Source organism: Oncorhynchus clarkii, chromosome 32, assembly GCF_045791955.1.
Source record: "Oncorhynchus clarkii lewisi isolate Uvic-CL-2024 chromosome 32, UVic_Ocla_1.0, whole genome shotgun sequence".
NCBI lineage: Eukaryota > Metazoa > Chordata > Actinopteri > Salmoniformes > Salmonidae > Oncorhynchus > Oncorhynchus clarkii.
In genome coordinates this window covers 29821831-29843213 of record NC_092178.1, presented here as the reverse complement: position 1 = coordinate 29843213, position 21383 = coordinate 29821831, and the positions used below count along the sequence as shown (strand labels likewise).

At 43.7% G+C, this 21383-nt stretch overlaps 2 protein-coding genes across 2 annotated transcripts; both read right to left on the bottom strand.

The window, feature by feature from the left end:
• Positions 1 to 3598: 3598 nt before the first annotated feature.
• Positions 3599 to 5225, bottom strand: LOC139392195 (ras-related and estrogen-regulated growth inhibitor-like protein). Its single transcript, XM_071139985.1, has 4 exons — positions 5085 to 5225; positions 4822 to 4875; positions 4630 to 4706; positions 3599 to 4458 (listed from the first exon to the last, which is right to left on the bottom strand). Exons 1-4 carry the CDS (start codon positions 5152 to 5154, stop codon positions 4042 to 4044), a joined length of 618 nt encoding a protein of 205 aa, XP_070996086.1. The 5' UTR covers positions 5155 to 5225; the 3' UTR covers positions 3599 to 4041.
• Positions 5226 to 6002: 777 nt separating this feature from the next.
• Positions 6003 to 21140, bottom strand: LOC139392135 (tripartite motif-containing protein 66-like). The gene is made up of 17 exons (XM_071139866.1): positions 20939 to 21140; positions 20566 to 20654; positions 20302 to 20437; positions 19029 to 19146; positions 16069 to 16185; positions 15751 to 15865; positions 14714 to 14860; positions 14271 to 14382; positions 12926 to 14070; positions 11194 to 12444; positions 10784 to 10875; positions 10483 to 10615; positions 10210 to 10400; positions 7872 to 7977; positions 7159 to 7227; positions 6760 to 6903; positions 6003 to 6479 (listed from the first exon to the last, which is right to left on the bottom strand). The coding sequence occupies exons 1-17, from the start codon at positions 21114 to 21116 to the stop codon at positions 6270 to 6272; spliced, it is 4353 nt and encodes a 1450-aa protein (XP_070995967.1). The 5' UTR covers positions 21117 to 21140; the 3' UTR covers positions 6003 to 6269.
• Positions 21141 to 21383: the final 243 nt, after the last annotated feature.

Here is a 21383-nt window from a genome sequence, read left to right as displayed (position 1 = left end):
TTGTAATTTGGGTGAAGTATTCCTGTAGTTAATCCTTATCTCCATTGACATGCATTCATAATGTATTACAGTATTATTTGCATGGGATATGGTTGAGATGTGTATGATACTTTTGGTCATGTACTGTATGTGGACACCTGCTCGTCGAACATCTCATTCCAAAATCATTGGCATTAATATAGAGTTGGTCCCCCCTTTGCTGCTATGAAAGCCTCCACTCTTCTGTGAAGGCTTTCCACTACATGTTGGAACATTGTTGCAGGGACTTGCTTCCATTCAGCCACAAGAGCATTAGTGAGGTCAGGAACTGATGTTGGGCGATTAGGCCTCGCTCGCAGTCGGTGTTACAATTCATCACAAAGGTATTCGATTGAGTTGAGGTCAAGGCTCTGTGCATGCCAGTAAAGTTCTTCCACACCGATCTCGACAAACCATTTCTGTATAGACCTTGCTTTGTCATGCTGAAACAGGAAAGGGCCTTCCCCAAACTGTTGCCACAAAGTTGGAAGCACAGAATGACCTAGAATGTTATTGTTTGCTGTAGTTAAGATTTCCTTTCACTGGAACTAAGGGGCCTAGCCCGAACCATGAAAAACAGCCCCAGACCATTATTCCTCATCCACCAAACTTTACAGTTGACACTTGCATTCAGGCAGGTTGAGTTCTACTGGAATCCACCAAACCCAGATGTGTCCGTCGGACTGCCAGATGGTGAAGCGTGATTCATCACTCCAGAGAATGCGTTTCCACCGCTCCAGAGTCCAATAGGGGAGCTACACACTACTCCAGCTGACGCTTGGCATTGCGCATGGTGATCTTAGGCTTGTGTGCGGCTGCTCAGCCATTGAAACCCATTTCATGAAGCTCTCAACTAACAGTTAATTATGTTTACGTTGCTTCCAGAGGCAGTTTGGAACTCGGTAGTGAGTTTTGCAAATGAGGACAGATGATTTTGATGTGCTACGTGCTTCAGCACTCGGAGGTCCCGTTCTGTGAGCTTGTGTAGTCTACCACTTCGCGGCTGAGCTGTTGTTGCTCCTAGAAGTTTCCACTTCACAATAACAGCACTTACAGTTGACCGGGGCAACTCTAGCCGGGCAGAAATTTGACAAACTGACTTGTTGTATAAGGTGGCATCCTATGACGGTGCCGCTTTGAAATTCACTGAGGTCTTCAGTAAGTCCATTCTACTGCCAATGTTTATCTGTGGAGATTGCATGGCTGTGTGCTCGATTTTATACACCTTTAAGCAACGGGCGAGGCTGAAATAGCATCCACATACTTTTGTATATATAGTGTATCTATAGTATTTTCATACAGCATTATTGTGTGTCCACAAGGAGAGAAGGAAGCTCCTTTAGACAGTTGAGAGTCGCCCTTCCTTCTCTCTTTTAAATACATTTATTGGAAAGGTTAAAGGAGAGCCTGGAGGAGACCCAGTGATCCCAGGGTGGTTACGCCTGAGGAGTGGGACCTGAACAAGGATTGTCAGTGAAGAATAGGCCTCTTGGCAGGGGACAGACAGGCAGCGATACGCTGTAAAGCTGTGGCAACCAGCGGTGATAAAGACGAGAAGCATGAGAGGCTCTGTGTGTTATGGAAGGTGGGCATGGACGTTTTGCTTCTTTAGCCCCGTTTACACCTGGTAGAAACATGCATCCTTAATCCTGATCCACATTCTGATTGAGTCCAAATTTTAAGACGGGTGTAGACGAATGAATGTGACCAGATCTTCATGCCCACCTCCAGAGGTAGTCAGGCACGCATTGTCACTGGATATGTAGGCGGATCTGGAAAGTAAAACCATTTAAATTATCATTATCCCACATTCTAAAATAATTGACAGCTGGCACCATTGACTTATGGCACCAATATTTCTTAAAGTAAATAAATCTATATATTTTTAAAGAATATCTGTCAAATCATTTGCATCGAGGGAGGTACCCGGAAATCTGGTCACAATGAGTATACAGTGGACATATAAAAGTCCCATTTTAACACCATGCACAATCAGAATGTGGACAAGATCCGGACACAGGACCAGGTTTAAACAAAGCTTTTGAGCAGTAACTGATAAAGATGAAGTACCTGTGGGGACTGCCTGAAGCGCCGGGGGCTGTGTCAATATCGAGTCCCCCACTGCTTGTCACCACAGGGGTGGCGAACCCTCGTCCGGGAGAACTACTGGGTTTTCAGGTTACTGCTCCAGCCCTGCTAAACACTAACACCTGATTCTACTAATCAACTGCTCATCAGGACCTTGCTTACATATCCTTTCTGCTGGATGTTTGTATGTGCAAACTCACAGCATTAGCAAAGCAACCCACATAGCCTCCTTGAGCCAATCTGCCTCTTGAGATGTGGTTTCTGTTGGGGCACCACGTGATGCTCAGGTGTTATGACTGGAAAACTCCCACGCTTGGCCACAATGGTCATCACGCTGCAGTCAGTATCCCACACTTTGATCCTGCCAGGTCAAATGTGTGAGTGAACCTGTGAGTAAACAAGGGGGCAATGAGGTGGCACGAGCGCACTTCTTTTGTTGTGAATGAGGATGTTAGTTTTTATTGGTTTCATTTGGTCAGTGAAATCGAATGCAGTGGAGGAAATGGCTTTGAAGTGCAGAGTTTAAGTGCACAGACTTCAGGGTGATTGACTGCATTTCCCTTGTAGTTGACCTTGGTTAGAAAGTCAACATTGATGGGAGCTTGGGGGTTAGATTGGCTACTTTCGCCATAGGGATTCTATGGGATTAGGCTTGGAGATCTCAGTTTAGCGATCTTGGAGCTGTATTGGAGCACATTTCTGATTTGTGGAGATTTCTGAGAGAGCACAATAAAGGATAACTTTTTGGAATGTCAAAATGTTTGTGTTTTCAAAATGGTTTTGCATTAAGTTTGATGTGTTTCACCCTTCACATAATGGAATTGAATGGATTTCTGTCCAAATAACCCTGGAAACCTTAGTTGAGATGATCTGATGTGGTTTGGTTCACCTTTACCTCTAGCTAGAATGGGTGAGAAGATGTTCCCCTCTTAAAGTGAATTAAAAACTTTTTTTTTTTAAAATCTCCAGCATGGTTTGACAAAGAGCTTAAAAAAATAGATTGCACTTAAGCATTTGTTTGACATTTTATTAGGAAATCTGTAATGTGTACACTTTGTTCACTTAAAGTCTAATGACTTGTATAACAAACATGACTTCAGTTATCATTCACGAAAAGTTTCCATTTATTTTTTTATAGAATCAGTACTAAATGAAATAGACAAGACGTTGGTCCAGTGCATTAACAACCCTGTGAAAAAGTAAAGTGGGCCTCTGCATTCTTAGAACACATCAAATGTACAGTACACAAATAGACGGTATTGACATTATTGAACATCCTAAAGATGAACAGAGAATTGGTCCCCCAATAGCTTGGCATTTCAAGATGCCTTGAAGTGTGATGCTGGTGGCATATATGGAAACACAGCAAAGCTACATGTATACTAACTGAGGCAGCAAGTTTAATGACCAGACCATTGTAATGAGTGAAACGGCTACACATTCTCATCTGTCTTGCATAGATTGTCAACAGTCCAAAAAAGGATTGTGCCAATGACAAGGCCAAGCTGGCCTGACCCTTAGAACATTCTGCAGACTGATACAGTTTAGTAAAGAAAAAGAAATTGTCTATTGCACATAAGTTTACCACAATACTTCTTCCAGGCATTTAAACACGATACCATTTGCTTTACAGCTGGCAATTCATTGTACGGCAATCTAATATATTGGACATTTAAGGGCATGTAATGCTACTTTAGTCCAGCTGACCTCAAGAGTATTTATTTTGCAGTAAGTAGATTGTCCAAAGGCCCGTTCGACAGGATTTGATTGTCAATCTTCTCATTTGAGTAAGAATCCAAGCAGCGTGAATTCAGTTAGGCCGCACTGACCTATTCCAATATGGAAACGTAGCGAACCACTTCACGCACGGACAAGTCCCGGACCGTTTAGACGCAGAACTATCATCTCAGTGTCTCTCATATTAGGCTATTGGAACTACTCAGTTCTCTTCCTCCCGAAAACGGCGGACATGCTTCTCACGATACCTTTGATCCCAGCTGCCCCCTTCTTGAGCGCCCTCGCTTCTCGGATAAGGTCGAGCAGTTCGTGAAATACCAGCTGTACCCCGTGGTATGTCTCCGCTGCAGAGATCTCGAAAAAGCCACAGTTTGTGGAAAGAGTGAGGAGGCGTCCTTCCTCGCTGGAGACGGTGCGGCGATGCTGGAGGTCGCGTTTATTCCCTACGATGACGATGGGAGGTGCGCCGGGGAATTTGCTTTTGGCTTGCCGGATGCGCTTCACCTGTTGCCGCACCACGTTGAAGCTGGCACGGTCGCATATGCTGTAAACCAGGATGAAACCGTCCGCCCACTGGAGTTGTCGGTCGCTGATGTGTCCCGCGCCCTCATCATTCTAAAACACATGAAGACAAAATACATTCCTTTAGTAAACCCTTTAACCTCATGGTTTAATAGAAAACCTCAATAATGCCCTGACTGTTGGAGTGTCCACTAGTCAAAGTCTTTGTTACCATTATAACGTTATTATAATGTAGCCCAAATGATATACAATGTTTTGCCTCACCTGAGGGCAAAGTGAGTCCCAGATATTAAAACAGATATCCCGTCCGTCTATTCTGTCAGTATGACTGTAGATGGATTCTGTAAAGGCAAAAATAACGGACCATTTATATACTTGGTTTGATCGACTGTAACCTTTTGATATGAACGCAATTATATAATTACCAATGGATCAAGTCAAAAGACCAGCACTTACCAATATCGCCGTATTCGCCAATAAACCTTCTAGTGAGAAACCGCACCGTGAGAGCTGAGGGCAGAAAATAGCGCAATTGATGAGACATGTTGATCAGTACATGTATTAGCCCTACACAAGGAAAGACATTCTACGTTGCATTCGGCCACCATAACTCTACTTTCAATTATCACAAATATATGCTCTTCATGGTGCACAAAGACTGTCAATGTCATGAATAAAAGTGCAAAAACATTTCAAGGATTCATTCAAATTAATCTCACCAGATTTACCGACGCTTTCAGCTCCAAGTAGTAAGAAATTAGCCTCCACTTTTTGCTGACTTCCTTCCATTGTTCTGTTGTAGTGGCGTGTGCGAATTTAGTTAAACAACAATTTGTTGAAAGGGTGCAACGTTTTCCGTGTCTGCTCAACGTGGAAGATACACAAAATGTAAAATATATGGGATTGTGCCGTGTCAATTTATAAGGGGTAGGCGGGCCCGGTTCTCTGATGGCTAACTAAGGGCCAATGAGAGGACTGTGCGCTTGTCAGAGGCCAATGCGCTTAATATAGAACTTTGTAACTAGCTGATTAACAATACAGAATCATAGTAGCGTTAAGTAGTTTGCTGCGTTTTTATTTTTGATTGTATTTAAGTGTGTGTGTGTGTTGGGGGGGGGGGGGCTGACAAAAAAAAATAGTTTGTCTGCACTACATACGTTGGTCCACAAATACAGCACATTAAAAGGCCCAGTGCACTACTATTGGTGATAAAAATTCAGATTTTTCAGGGGTACTGCAGCCCCTTTAAGCTCCGCTGCGATGTACAGAATAGCATAATACCCTAAACCTTCAAATGTATCAATTTCATACTCAGTTGTTTGAGTTTAGTTAAATGGACACATTCATATGAAACGATAATCTTGGAAGTAACAGAACACAATTTATAGTCTACCAAAAGACGCAAAAAAACACCAAGTAGACACTAAAATAACTTGCAATTAAGTTACCCCACTCTGTACAGTCATAAGATCAAAGGCAGGAGGACCTATATGATGGGTAAACAATGTTTTGCATTCAGTCAATTTACTGATGACCAATGCCACCCGGTGGTGGTAATATTGACGTTTTAACTGACCATGGTCCTGTTTGAATAGTGCCCAGTAAGATTTTCACTGAGTTTAGACATGTACAAAAGATGCACACAAAAATGTTTATTGTAAATAGATACGAAATATAAAAAGATGCACACACACAAAAACACTTTATCCCCAATGTTTTTAACCAACTACAGTTGCGGCCAAAAACCCATTTTCAGAAAATGAAATGTTATTTTAGAAAACAGAATTTTTTAAAGATGAGTGTGGTTCCAATATATTTGGAGGCAACTGTATGTACAAACATGTTCAGCAAGCAATTCAAATCAATACATAAAAAGACAGGCTTCTTTTCCCATTCTTTATCTTTCATTTCATCCTGCGTGAAATGTCTTTGCCTGCACGCTCTACCTCGAGAGGTCTCGGATTCTTCCTCATGGTCACTTTCTCCCTGTCCCCCTCTTGTTCCGCCTCCTCCGCTTCCCCTTGGTGGGGATTGACGAGCAGCGAAGGGTGCAGGGTCCCCTCAAACGTTTTGCCCAGCTCCTTCCCAAAACATGCCTGAAGTCGGTCCACTGACTTGGAATGGTGAGAGAGAGGAAAGGGTGATGAAAGAGCAACAGAACCAGATCACTATTGATGACTAAAGAGAGCAATAGAGTACGGCTTTCCAAATGCAAAGCTTGGACTAATTGTTTCGTAAAGTAAAAAAAAGTAGGGGTTGAGGGATTTTGACAAAGAAAACAGTTATCATTTGGAAATGAGGGCCTACATATGGAACTGTAGCCATCATATGCATTTCTCTATAGGAAATCAGGGTGAGCTGAGACATGGACACAGCCATCGTGAGTCTCCTCACCTTCACACTCTTCAACAGTGTGTGGAGGAGAAGCCAGACATCGGACACAAATTCCGACGGGGTGCAGTAAGGGGGGACCAGTTTCCGTAGCAACCGTCCCCGTATCATGGTGATGTCAATGTAGTGAGAAGACCGGGAAGAGAGCTAAGGAGAAGATAATCCATACCATTTCTCTCTAAAGTCAAAGCAATACGACTAACTTCAAACTGCAATTGTATACAGTATATTCAACACACAGTTGAAAAACAAAGTCATACTAGTCATTTGTCAGCAACCTACATGGTAATAAACATGAAAAGTCTGTTAGTGTGTGACATTTTAATAGCTAACACTATGACAATACTAAGAGGGATGTTGAGGATGTAAAGGTAAATGCAGTAAGTTGCACTTGTCGATTACCTTGGCTGGTCTGTAGAGGACAACGCTGCACTTTCTGCATAAAAGGACGAGTAGTAAGCGCTCACATCTCTGTAGGGTTAACCCCAAAGGGTAAGAGATGGTTTACACACACGGTCCAGCAAATCCACACTCTAGACCAGTGTTACCGAACTCCAGTCCATCCTGTAGCCCCAACACACATTTTTGCTGTAGCCCCAGACAAGCACACCAGATTCAACTTGTCAACTAATCATCAAGCCCTCAATGAGTTGAATAGGTGAGTTTGTCTGGGGCCACAACAAAAATATGTACTGTTGGGTAACACTGCTTTAGAGTACAATAGACAAAACACCTTGAGTGGGCAAACTAACAGAAGCCATAGTGATTTAATGGCCAGACTAAAAAAAAAAAAAAACTGTGGGTTGGATGAGTCTGGGTTAAAATAACCAATTAAGCCCTAGTCATATCAGAAATACATGGTTGACATTTTTACTCTACCCTTGTTTCTTTCAATGAAAAATTATTTCCTGGATCTAAAAATCAGATAATTTCCATTAAAATAGGGTCAGGGTCAATAAGTACTAGAAGCAGACACAGTAAACAATACCAGACCTTCGTAGACATGCTCAAACAGAGAACTGGGCATGCACAGTCATGTGTGTACACAGACGCACATATTGAAGTGAAAGATAGCAGACGTGCCCAGACATGCTCCACAAAGGAAAAAGGCTCACCATTTGGTCAGGAGGGCTCATACACAGTCCCCCGTCGGTCCCACTGTAGTCCTGCAGCAACGCCAGATCAGAGAGGTCCCGGCACAGCATACACTGCCAGCTCTCACTGGGAGAGCAGTATTGCATACATCAGGCCAATACAGAGAGAGAAATCTCAATGCTTTATTATTTGGGCCCCACAGTAAAACCTCTTTCCACACAGGGGCCCACATTTGAGATCCATATACAATACAGATTCTAATAAGAAACCAATTATTGAAGTAATAAAGCAAAAAATATATAAATATAATAAAAAAAAAGATTCCAGAAATGCTCCATAAAGCCAATAAGCTTATTTCTCTCAAATGATGGGCACAAATTTGTTTAACATCCCGTTTAGTGAGCATTTCTCCATTGCCAAGGTAATCCATCCACCTGACAGGTGTGGCATATCAAGAAGCTGATTAAACAGCATGGTGATTACACAGGTGCACCTTGTACTGGGGACAAAAGGCCACTAAAGTGTGCAGTTTTGTCAGAACACAATGCTACAGATGTCTCAAGTTGATGGAGCATGCAATTGGCATGCTGGCTGCAGGAATATCCACCAGAGCTGTTACCAGATAATTTAATGTTTATGAGGCCGATACGTAAACTTAATAATAAGAGCAGTGATACTAGCAAGAGCATTGTGCGGGTTCTTCCCTTTTCTCATAATGTTCATTTTTCTACCAATAAACCGCCTCCGTCGTTTTAGAGAAATTGGCAGTACGTCCAACCGGCCTCACAAATGCAGACCATGTATAATCTGATGAAACGGTTTGCACAACCGAAGACTTTCTGCACAGAAACCATTGCAGGAAGCTCATCTGTATGCACGTCATCCTCACCAAGGTCTTGAACTGACTGCAGTTTGGAGTCGGAACCGACCTCACTGGGCAAATGCTCACTTTCGACGGCCATTGACAAGCTGGAGAAGTATGCTCTTTACGAATGAAACCTGGTTTCAACTGTACCGGGCAGATGGCAGACAGCATCATGTGAGCAAGCTGTTTGTTGAGGTAAACATTGTGAACAGTGCCCCATGGTGGCGGTGAGTTATGGCATCCAAAAAAAGTATTAAATATATAATATATATTGATTTGTTTGATATTCTTCAAAGTAACCACTCTTTGCCTTTTGACAGCTTTACATATTCTTGGCATTCTCTCAACCAGCTTCATGAGGTAGTCACCTGGAATGCATTTCAATTAACAGGTGTGCCTTGTTCAAAGTTAATTTGTGGAATTTCTTTCCCTCTTAATGCGTTTGAGCCAATCAGTTGTGGTATATAGAAGATATCCCTATTTGGTAAAAGACCAAGTCCATATTACAGCAAGAATAGCTCAAATAAGCATTACTTTAAGACATGGTCAGTCAATCCAGAAAATGTCCAGAACTTTGAAGTGCAGCAGCTCAAACCATCAAGCATTATGATGAAACTGGCTCTCATGAGGACCGCCACAGGAAGGAAGACCCAGAGTTACCTGTTCTGCAGATAAGTTCACTAGAGTTACCAGCCTCAGAAATTGCAGCCCAAATAAATGCTTCAGAGTTCAAGTAACATACATCTCAACAACTGTTCAGAGGAGACTGCGTGAATCAGGCCTTCATGGTCGAATTGCTGCAAACAAACCACTACTAAAAGGACACCAATAAGAAGAAGAGACTTGTTTGGGCCAAGAAACACGAGCAATAGACATTAGACCGGTGGAAATCTGTCCTTTGTTCTGATGAGTCCAAATGTGACATTTTTGGTTCCAACTGCCGTGTTTTTGTGAAACACAGAGTAGGTGAACGGATGATCTCCACATGTGTGATTCCCAACATGAAGCATGGAGGTGGTGAGATGGCGTGGGGGTACTTTGCTGGTGACACGGTCTGTGATTTATTTAGAATTCAAGGCACACAACCAGCATGGCTACCACAGCATTCTGCAGTGATACACCATCCCATCTGGTTTGCGCTTAGTGGGACTAGCATTTGTTTTTCAACAGGAAAATGACCCAAAACATACCTCCAGGCTGTGTAAGGGCTATTTGACAAAGGAGAGTGATGGAGTGCTGCATCACATGGCCTGGCCTCTACAATCACCCAACCTCAACCCAATTGAGATGGTTAGGGATGAGTTGGATCGCAGAGTGAAGGAAAAGCAGCCAACAAGTGCTCAGTATAGACGGTTGGAAAAGCATTCCTCGTGAAGCTGGTTAAGAGAATGCCAAGAGTGTGTAAAGCCGTCATCAAGGCAAAGGATGGCTACTTTGAAGAATGTCAAATATATTTATTTTTTTGGTTAAGTTGTTTAATTAAACAAGCTTACGTTGATAAGGAATAGATGGGTGGAACGTGACACTCCCTGTGGAAGCGCCGTCCACACACGACACACAGGGTGAGATTCCCTTGCATCCTACATGCTGTGCAGTGTTTCCTCCTGGCCAGGAGGGGGCGTAGCTGGTGGGTGCTCCTCAGACTGTCTGGGCTCGACATGGAGGAGCAAGGAGACTCTGGTTGCTGGAAGATGTGTAAACCAGTGTCAGCAAGAAAATGTGATATTAACACACATTCAAACCAACACTGTGAAAGTTGGCCTTACCGGCGCGTCCGTCTGGATCACCTGAACGATAGTTTGCTGCCCTTTGACCCCTGGGAGGAGGCGGAAGCGGGTTGGCGGGACGCTAACATGGGCGTCAAGGATGGGCATCCAAAGCAAAGACACCTGGGGAAATCTACAGAGAGCCATGCACTGAGGTTAAACCCACAATATGATGTATGCATGCATGTACAAACTCAAATAAGCTACACACCATCACACTGAAGTAATTCATGCCCAAAATAATGATTTGTGCCGTTTTTCTGGTTGACAAATGTTAAAATAAGGATAGAAAGATTGTCACCTGCTATTAAGCCTAACAGACGCCTGGCACCCAGTCTCTTCAATACTGTCAGCAGCACTGACATCAACATCAGCCATACTGTCATCTTCCTCCTGTATGACAGCAAGAGAAATGGTTTACATTTTACTGTTCTGTTGGGAAAGAGTGAGACAGCCATAGCGCTCAGATGAAATAGAAATAAATCATATTAGTCATGAAAATGCTTCAAATTAAATTGTTTAAATACACTCCGACACCATTACACTATACGCTACACATACAAGAGTTTATATGAAAATAAATGGATAAAAAATATTTCCAATTTTTGTTTGGTATGAAGGGCAAGAGACTGCAGAAAGACTTAACAGGCTGGAGTTAGTTATGATTCAGGGCATTAGCTAGGTAGACTTGGACTAAAAGCAAACACTTACCACTATCTGAGAGCAGAAATCATTGCTGAGGTCAAGGGTGAGGTCAAGTTCAACTTCCTGAGTGCAGCTGGGGACACTGACCACATTGACAGTGTCATTTGTGGATACCTTATTGGTGGTTGACATGTCTGTCTGAATTATCTCTGTGCAGTCAGTTAGGGCTAGGTCCCTCTGCAGAGTCACAGTCTGCACAATACCGGTAAGGACAGTTTCACTATGGACTGGTTCCATCTGCAAAGTGTCTATCTGGACTGCATAAACTGGTTCAGTCAGGACAGGGTCTGTCTGCACGGTTTCAGTCTCATTGAAGTTTGACTGGACAATTTCATTCTGCAGGGTTTCTGCCCTGGCAGAGTCCGCCTGCACCGTTTCAATGAAGGCAGAGTCCGCCTGCACCGTTTCAATGAAGGCAGAGTCCGCCTGCACCGTTTCAATGAAGGCAGAGTCCGCCTGCACCGTTTCAGGCTGGAAAACATCCCTTTGCACAATTTCAGTCACATTAACCATTTGTGTGTGGACAGGGTCAGTCTGGACAGTTTCAGTAGGTAGTGTGTCAGGCATAATCACTCTGATGGGTTCCATTAGCCCTGTAACTGATAAGCTGTCTGTGGCTGGCGGTTCTTCCTTGATTGTGATCCCAGATACTTGTGTGCTTACGTTGACAAAGTAGGTCTGGTCAGTTTCAGTATGCACAATGTCGCTTTGGACAGTGTTAGAATGCACAAGGTTAATCTGGACAGGCACAGTTTTGGCAAGGTTAAGCATGTCTGTCGTCACAGACTCCATTGGGCCTGTAACTGGCCGTAATGTTTGTTCCTCCTTGATTCCAACTACTTGAGAAGGAACAATTACCATCTGGGCTGTTTTTTTCTGGAAAAGTACTGTCTGGTCAGATGCATTCTGGACAAGTTCGGCCTGGCTGGTCTCATTCTGGACAAAGTCTGGCTGGGCAGTTTTATTATGGACAATGTCTATCTCCGTGGATTCTTCCATGACAAAGACTGTTGGATTTGGGTCTGCCTGGATGAGGTCAACATCTGACTTGGAAATGTCCATTTGTACAGAGTCTGCCTGGGCATTAGCGGTGTGTACGAGGAGAGTAGAGGCGGCTTCATCCTTTCTGCACAATCCTGACTGAGCAGTGCCATTCTGGGTGGGCTGCTTAGTGTCCTGGACTGTTGAAATATTCTTTACCCGTTGAAAAATTCTGATGGGATATATTGGACCAGTGGACTGGGACTGAGGAGCTTCCTGTTGAAAGGGTGTGATAGTGTCTTATTAATAAGATTAAGACTATCAAAGGCCAGAGGTGTGATCTTAATTCAATTGAAAAAAAAAACAGGCTTCAAAAAGTTTCCAATTACATTGCATAATGCGGATATGATGAATTATTGAATTATGAATTATTCATAGCTGATCTACAATTTTTATACTTCAGATAAACGCAACACAGTAGTCATTCCAAAGTTTCCCAAAATTGTGATTTAGCAAAACGTTTAACTTTCCATTATTTACTCAACCTCCCAAGACCTAACTGAGGATACAAAACAGGACAATTGACAAACTAGCATAAAATGAGATTTGGGACACCAACAGACAGAAGATGGATTTGAGAGGAAGTAAAGAGATGGGAGGCAAAAGAGGACACATGAACTATTATGGGATAGGAACTACTAGGAGATACTATAGATAAGAGGGAAATTAACAGTAAAGACCTTTCTTCACAACTAACCATAGGGCTCTTTGGAGAGGTGGGGTCTGGCAGACATGGTGGGCGGAGTCCTCCTGGGACAGAACCAGCTAGCACTTGGTTTTGACCTCCTCTAACATGGCTCAAGATGTTGAAAAAGGGCACTTCATTACAAATGAAGACCAGGCTTCCATTGTCAAGCCTGCCCACAGCGCCAGTGGGACCAGAAACTGGAGCGCTGTTGGACAAAACCAAGTATGGGGGGACAGCCCTTACACATCCAAAGCTGGGGGGAGTGTTCACAGTACCAGGAAAAAGAGTGGCATTAGCTGGTGACATGCCCCAAGTGACGGAGTTCCCGGTGACAGGGAGTGTGAAGGGAGCTAAAACCACCTGATTGGCCGTCTTCACACTCCTGCCAACAACCAGATTTGATTGACGGCTGCCTGAAGCCTTAGTAGCTTCTTGTCCATACACTGGAGCCGTTGCATTCTGGTCTGTAATGTTGGGTGTAGCTTCTCTTTCTATGACAATGGTAGCAGCCACATCCCCAGCCTGCTTTTCAGTACCTATAGGGGGAACCCTCTCACAGGAGGAGTCCGCTGGTACCTTCAAGGGCTGCAAACAACTTCGTTTAATTTGAGGACCCACATTTTCATCCCCTGCTTTCCTTTTGACATGAAAGGCCCGGGAAACAAGTTCCACCATCAGGTCAGACTTTGAGGAGCCACCCTGATACCACCCGTGATATGGGACAGGGGTGTCCAGTGCAATCCCTGATAATGACGAGCAGTCTTTGTTTTCCGTGTTTACAGCACATCGCTGGGGACCTGTTGCATTCACAGCAGACGTAGAGGACAAGGACAGAGGGCTGTCAGAGCGGGAAGAGGATAGTGCCTGTAAAGAGGGTCCGCGAGAGTCAGGGGAAAAGTGGTAAAATGACAGTCTCTCTGGTTCATGGGGATAGGGGGAGGACCGGGGGCAGGAAAGCGAGCGCATTAGTGTTGGTTGACATTGGGAGAGGGGAGCATTTCCCGCTGACATACTGGATGTTTCCTGGGATGAAGGGGACAATGTTGAGGATGCTCTGCCGTTTCTCTGCTGTTCCAGAGAACATTTGGGAGGATTGATTTGAGTCTCTCTCAGATTTAGCCGAGCAAACGGGACCTCCTTAGTCACAATTTCCCCTGAACGAAAACAGAATGACATACACATTAATTAAGAGTGCAACTTCCACCATCTTCTACTATTTTTCTCTAAGCTGTAACAAAATCTTTCTGGCAGCATCAAGCCAACAAAAAAGCAATATCACTGCATAGAGATGTCATTATTCACAAGTGTGACAAATCTAGACGCATCACAAAAATCACATTGCTTTGATACGTACCGAAACATCCAAGGGTTTGGTGGATGTCCTGGCCACAATGGAGCTTCAGCTCCTTCATTGTAGACACTGCACTGGGGTTTTTGCCTAGAACGCCTTGCAGCTCAGAGTGGATCTATAAGGGGAAAGAAAAGGACGGTAGGAAACAAGATGGTGAGACAACTTGAGCAACTTAGACAATATGGTTGTCTTTTCCATATTTTATTGAGCAAAAGCTGTGTGCATTAAGGAAATAGACGCCTGGCTCAAATACTGAAGATGCCGGTCTTTAATAATCTAATAATGTTCAGTGATGCAAATAAATGCTGGGCTATTAATCTAAGTTTTACGGTAACAGATGAGGGCAGTAGCATGTATTCGCTCTAATGTTACCTATATATTTACCAGAGTGTTTCTTTAGTGTAATTCTAAGTTACCTTTGATCTTAGATTAGACTTTTTATCTACCCATCTTTTGCAGGATAGCAGCGAGGTGTGATCCTCACTCTTCAGGGCTTTCTCCGTGAAGGCCAGCACATACTTCTGCCTCTCCCCCAGCTTCCTAAGATGGGCCTGTCTCTCTGTGACACACTCACTCTCCTTCCAACAGTGATCCTAGGCAACAAACAATGAGACAATTACCAATCATTCAAATATAGAATGCAGCATCAAGTTATCTACACAGCTGGCTGGACACTGTGGACAAAACAGTGATTTTTCATTGGCAGGACTGGGTTGACTCAGGGAATTAAGTTGACTTGTAAATTGCATGAGGAGTAACCTCATATGAGACCTGAAGATACCTGGGCTTTAGCTCAGCAGTCTAAACATCATCTTCAGTCCCTCAGACTAATTTGGTCTACAACTTGGTTGGATCAGCAGTGAGAAAATATGAACAAAACACAAACTGGTAAAAAAAAAAGGTGCTTTACTGGTAGAGCATGTGGGTAAGGTTGCCATCTCCATACTAAAGCTAATTCGGCTTTGAGGTTTATAATTAACACCTAATTCTGAATTGTCGTCAAATAGACAAAAATGTTTAGAATATTTCTCCTATAGCTGCCGTTTCCATTACATGTCTGTTTTTTGGGGGGGGCGACGTAGCTTTTGTCGAATTAACCTGCATCAATGGAAACCTGCCAACTGACAAGAGGAATGATGTCCAATACACAGCCTAACAGGGTGAGACCCCACAAGAGCAATTAGCACAGCAAATGGTCCATCACAATGCATTGCATTATTGACATCTGTGATTTACATAATTTACATTTTAGTCATGCTGGGAGGTGCTGTGGGATTATTTAAGAAACTCTGAAGATGTAGGGTTTCAGATGTTTTCGGAAGATGGGCAGGGAATCTGCTGTCCTAGCTTCAGGGAGAAGCTGGTTCCACTATTGGAGTATGAGGACAGAAGAGTTTTGACTGGGCTGAGCATGAACCACCCTTCCGTATGGGTGGAAGGGCCAAGAGACCAGATTCTGACAATCTGATGTGTGAAATGTTACCTGCATTTCCTTGGAAAGCTGCATGGCCCTCTTCACCAGGACACTCCAGATGCCCTTGAGGATATCCTTGACCTCTGTTCTCACACTCTCCTGCATATCCTCCAAGTCAGACAGCCTGGGGGCAAAGTTCACACAGCTAGCTATGAGATTTATTAATTATTTCATGAGACTAAATGACCACAAATGAACCGATCAACAATGATAGACCCAGTAAGACTTGGATACTGTCTTTGATACAGCAGACTCCTGAACAATTGGTGTGCCGCCATCATCATTTTCATTCACGCACACCCAGACACAAACGCGTTAACAACTGACCGTCCATCCAGGTCCTGTAGGTTCTGTTGCACAGTCCCCCTCTGCATCCTCACAGTCTCGATTAGATACTGTAAGCATTTCCTCTGCTCTGGTAAAGCATCCTGGGCAAACTGGTACCTAGAGGAAATAAACAGAAATTACAGAAAGAGAGAAGATCAAGTAGTAAGTAAGTAGTAAGGTAAGGCATGAGGGAACTGATGACATCTATGGTCTCCATATGTATATTTAGAATGCCGCAGGAAGAGATGGCTGCCGTTTTACGGGCTCCTAACCAATTGTGCACTATGGGACTTCTTTTGTACATAATGTTTTTGCTACCGTCTCTTATGACCGAAAAGAGCTTCTGGATAGAAGGACAGCGATTACTCACCTCACAAAGATTCTTTCTTTAATGAGTCAGACGCAAATAATTGAATTCTGACAAGGCCCAAATCCCCATCAATCGCATGAAGAGACGGAGACAACGGGGACGTCGGTCGGGGTGCCTTGTAAGGATCCGACAGTGAGTGGGTAATCCGCCTCTACCATCAGTACTATTAGGCAACGTGCAATCATTGGATAATAAACTGGATGAGCTCCGATCAAGTCTATCCTACCAAACGGTCATTCAAAACTGTAATATCTTGTGTTTCACCGAGTCGTGGCTGAACGACGACATGGATAACATACAGCTGGCAGGGTTTTCTGTACATTGGCAAGATAGAACAGCCACCTCTGGTAAGACAAGGGGTGGCGGTCTGTGTATATTTGTAAACAGCAGCTGATGCACAAAATCTAAAATTAACTTCTTATGGCTGGGGGCGCCATTTTCACGTTCGGATGAAAAGCGTGCCCAGAGTAAACTGCCTGCTACTCAGGCCCAGAAGCTAAGATATGCATATTAGATTAGATTAGGATAGAAAACACTCTGAAGTTTCTAAAACTGTTTGAATGATGTCTGTGAGTATAACAGAACTCATATGGCAGGCGAAAACCTGAGAAAAATCCAACCAGGAAGTGGGAAATCTGAGGTTTGTAGTCTTTCAAGTGATTGCCTATCCAATATACAGTGTAAAATTTGGTCCGATTGCACTTCCTAAGGCTTCCACTAGATGTCAACAGTGTTTAGAAAGTTGTTTCAGGCTTCTACTGTGAAGGGGGTGAGAATAAGCGCTGTTTGAATCAGGGATCTGGCAGAAAGCCATTAGTTTAGTCGTGAGCACGAGCTCCGTTCCTTTTCCTTTCTAAAGACATAGGAATTGTCCGCAAAGTGTCAATACAGGACTTACATTGAATCGTACCACACCGGCTCCAATGATCGTCAGATGTGGCAGGGCTTCCAAACTATTATGTGCTACAAAAGGAAGCACAGCTGCAAGCTGCCCAGTGACATGAGCCTACCAGACGAGCTAAATTACTTCTATGCTCGCGTCGAGGAAAGCAACATTGAAGCATGCATAAAAGCACCAGCTGTTCCGGAAGAATGTGTGATCACGCTCTCCATAGCCGATGTGAGTAAGTCCTTTAAACAGGTCAACATTCACAAAGCCGCAGGGACAGACGGATTACCAGGACTGTACTCCGAGCATGCGCTAACCACCTGGCAAGTGTCTTCAGACATTTTCAAACTGTCCCTGACGAAGTCTGTAATACCAACATGTTTCAAGCACACCACCACAGTGCCTGTGCCCAAGAACACTAAGGTAACCTGCCTAAATGACTTCCGACCCGTAGCACTCACGTCTGTAGCCTTGAAGTGCTTTGAAAGGCTGGTCATGGCTCACAACACCATTATCCCAGAAACCCTAGACCTACTCCAATTTGCATACCACCCCAACAGATCCACACATGACGCAATCTCTATTGCATTGCACACTGCCCTTTCTCACCTGGACAAAAGGAACACCTACGTGAGAATGCTATTCATTGACTACAGCTCAGCGTTCAACACCATAGTGCCCTCAAAGCTAAACACTACGCTAAGGACTCTGGGACTAAACACCTCCCTCTGCAACTGGATCCTGGACTTCGACGGGCCGCCTCCAGGTTGTAAGGGTAGGTAACAACAAATCTGCCACGCTGCTCTTCAACACAGGGGCCACTCAGGGGTGCGTGCTCAGTCCCCTCCTGTACTCCCTGTTCACATATGACTGCATGGCAAAGCACGACTCCAACGCCATCATTAAGGTTGCCGACGATACAACAGTGTTAGACCTGATCACCGACACTGATGAGACAGCCTATAGGGAGGAGGTCAGAGACCTGGCAGTGTGGTTACAGGATAATAACCTCTCCTGTTATCAAGCCAAAGGAGATGATCATGGACTACAGGAAAAGGAGGGCCGAGTACGTCCCCATTCTCATCGACGGGGCTGAAGTGGAGCAGGTTGAGAGCTTCAAGTTCCTTGGTGTCCACATCACCAACAAACTATCATGGTCCACACACACCAAGACATTCGTGAAGAGGACACGACAACACCTATTCCCGCTCAGGAGACTGAAAAGATTTGGCATGTTTCTTCAGGTCCTCAAAATGTTCTATAGCTGCACCATCGAGAACATCCTGACTGGTTGCATCACCGCCTGGTATGGCAACTGCTCGGCCTCCGACCGCAATTCACTAGAGGGTAGTGCAGCCCAGTACATCACTGGGGCCAAGGTTCCCGGCATCCAGGAATTCCTAAACCTGTTTTTGCTTTGTCATTATGTGGTATTGTGAGTAGATTGAGGGGGGAAAAAAATACGTTATCCATTTTAGAATAAGGCTGTAAACGTAACAAAATTAGGAAAAGGTCAGGGGGTCTGAATACATTCCGAATTCACTGTAGCTCCATTCCCTGTATATAGCTCCATTCCTGTGTATTTTACTGTTGGGAAGGGCTCGTAAGCAAGCATTTCATGATAAAGTCTACCTACACCTGTTGTATTCGGCCCATGTGACAAATACAATTTTATTTGGAGGTGCTTGAGGGAAATCTTACTTGTGCTCCTTGTGGAAGGTTAGCTGACAATCACGGCAAGTCAGCTGATCACAAGTCACACAGAAAAGCTTCATCTGCTCTCTCTTATGGATGGGACACAAAACTGTCCTGCTGAAACCTGGAGATCGAACATTTCACGCCATCACTGACAGCTAATAAATATCCAACTGCGGGCGTTAACACTAGAGGTCGACCGATTATGATTTTTCAACGCCGATACCGATTATTGGAGGACCAAAAAGGCCGATACAGATTAATTGGCCGATTTTTTTAAATGTATTTGTAATAATGACAATTACAACAATACTGAATGAACACTTATTTTATCTTAATATAACACATCAATAAAATCAATTTAGCCTTAAGTAAATAATGAAACATGTTCAATTTGGTTTAAATAATGCAAACAGTGTTAGAGAAGAAAGTAAAAGTGCAATATGTGCTTTGTAAGACCAGCTAACATTTCAGTTCCTTGCTCAGAACATGAGAACATATGAAAACTGGTGGTTCCTTTTAACATGAGTCTTCAATATTCCCAGGTAAGAAGTTTTAGGTTGTAGTTATTATAGGAATTATAGGACTATTTCCCTCTATACCATTTGTATTTCATTAACCTTTGACTATTGGATGTTCTTATAGGCACTTTAGTATTGCCAGTGTAACAGTATAGCTTCCGTCCCTCTCCTCGCTCCTCCCTGGGCTCGAACCAGCAACACAACAACAGCCACCATCGAAGCAGTGTTACCCATGCAGAGCAAGGGGAACAACCACGCCAAGGCTCAGAGCAAGTGACGTTTGAAACGCTATTAGCGCGCGCTAACTAGCTAGCCATTTCACTTCGGTTACACCAGCCTCATCTCAGGAGTTGATAGGCTTGAATTCATAAACAGCTCAATTAACTGTAAAGTTGCAAGATTGGATCCCCCGAGCTGACACGGTGAAAATCTGTCATTCTGCCCCTGAACAAGGCAGTTAACCCACCGTTCCTAGGCAGTCATTGAAAATAAGAATGTGTCCTTAACTGACTTGCCTAGTTAAATAAAGGTATTAAAAAAAACATTTTTTAATTGTCAAATCGGCACCCCAAAATACCGATTTCCGATTGTTATGAAAACTTGAAATCGGCCCTAATTAATCGGCCATTCCGATTAAATCGGTCAACCTCTAGTTAACACTGCTTTGAATAAGGTGTTCCATTGGATTAAAACGTTTAATTGGCCAGTGCTAAATGTTTGTGGTCATAGCCTGGTCTGACAATGGCAGAAGGTTGTACCTGGAGGTAATTGGGGTAGGACATTATGGTTGCGTGTTAACTTCACCCTCTTGTGGGCTGCCACACAGTCAGAGCAGAGCGGTTCGCCACATTCTACACACCAGCCACAGACCACAGGCTCATCACAACCCCCACACTGAAAGAGAGGGGTAGTATCATATCAACTTTCATTCCATTCATAGCCGACAGGCGATTGCATGTATACATTGAGTGATAAATATTATTTTGTTCAGTCATTCACAGCAGCATCCATCCATTACCTACCCAGGGTTTTGAATCAGTGGGGAAGCTAGGGAGGAAAGGATTGTCAATGATTTCGGAAGAAGTGTATTGCCTTCCACAGACCGGACATTCTAGGAGAAAATTGAAGTGATTTTCAATTCACAGGATGGACAGGAATGCTTGTCTGCAATCACATTGCCATGTCTTGAACAGACTTACACGTTTACCACAGAAATGGTTTGATTAGTCCATGTGTGGCATATTTTAATTATTGGACAGACTGTGAATCAGAATGGTCAGAGACTGAATCTGATCCGTGGTCAAGTCTCTTCAGCCTAGTCATACTAAATGCAACCTAAATCACTCAAATTCTTAATAGTTTCTAAATAGTGTGACATCATTCAACATTGCTCACCTGTCTTGAAATCACTTAGGGGAACACACCCCTGACACACAGAATGTAGGCATGGTAGAAGTTGAGGATTTCTGTCAGGCTTCAATTCCGTACAACACAAACCACAACCATCGAGGGGCCACAGTGGTCGCACGGTTACAGGTAAGGTTATCCCCCTGTCAGCTCTCGGAGATACCATTTCACCAAACGATTATAAAACTGTCTAACCACCATGAAACAAAAACGTGAGAAGAAAAGTGAGTTAAGCATTCACCTGGGGTCACACTGGCACAGTTCGTTTACTTTTAGCATATCTAGCTAACGTTAAATGGTTTATGGCCACGTCTTATGACTTGAGATTGTGAGACTAACGTTAGCTAGTAACGTTTGTAGCAAGGCCCTCAAATCAATTTCCACGCGACACTTAGCTAGTTAATGACGAGCTCCTTAAAAAGTCTAGTCATTC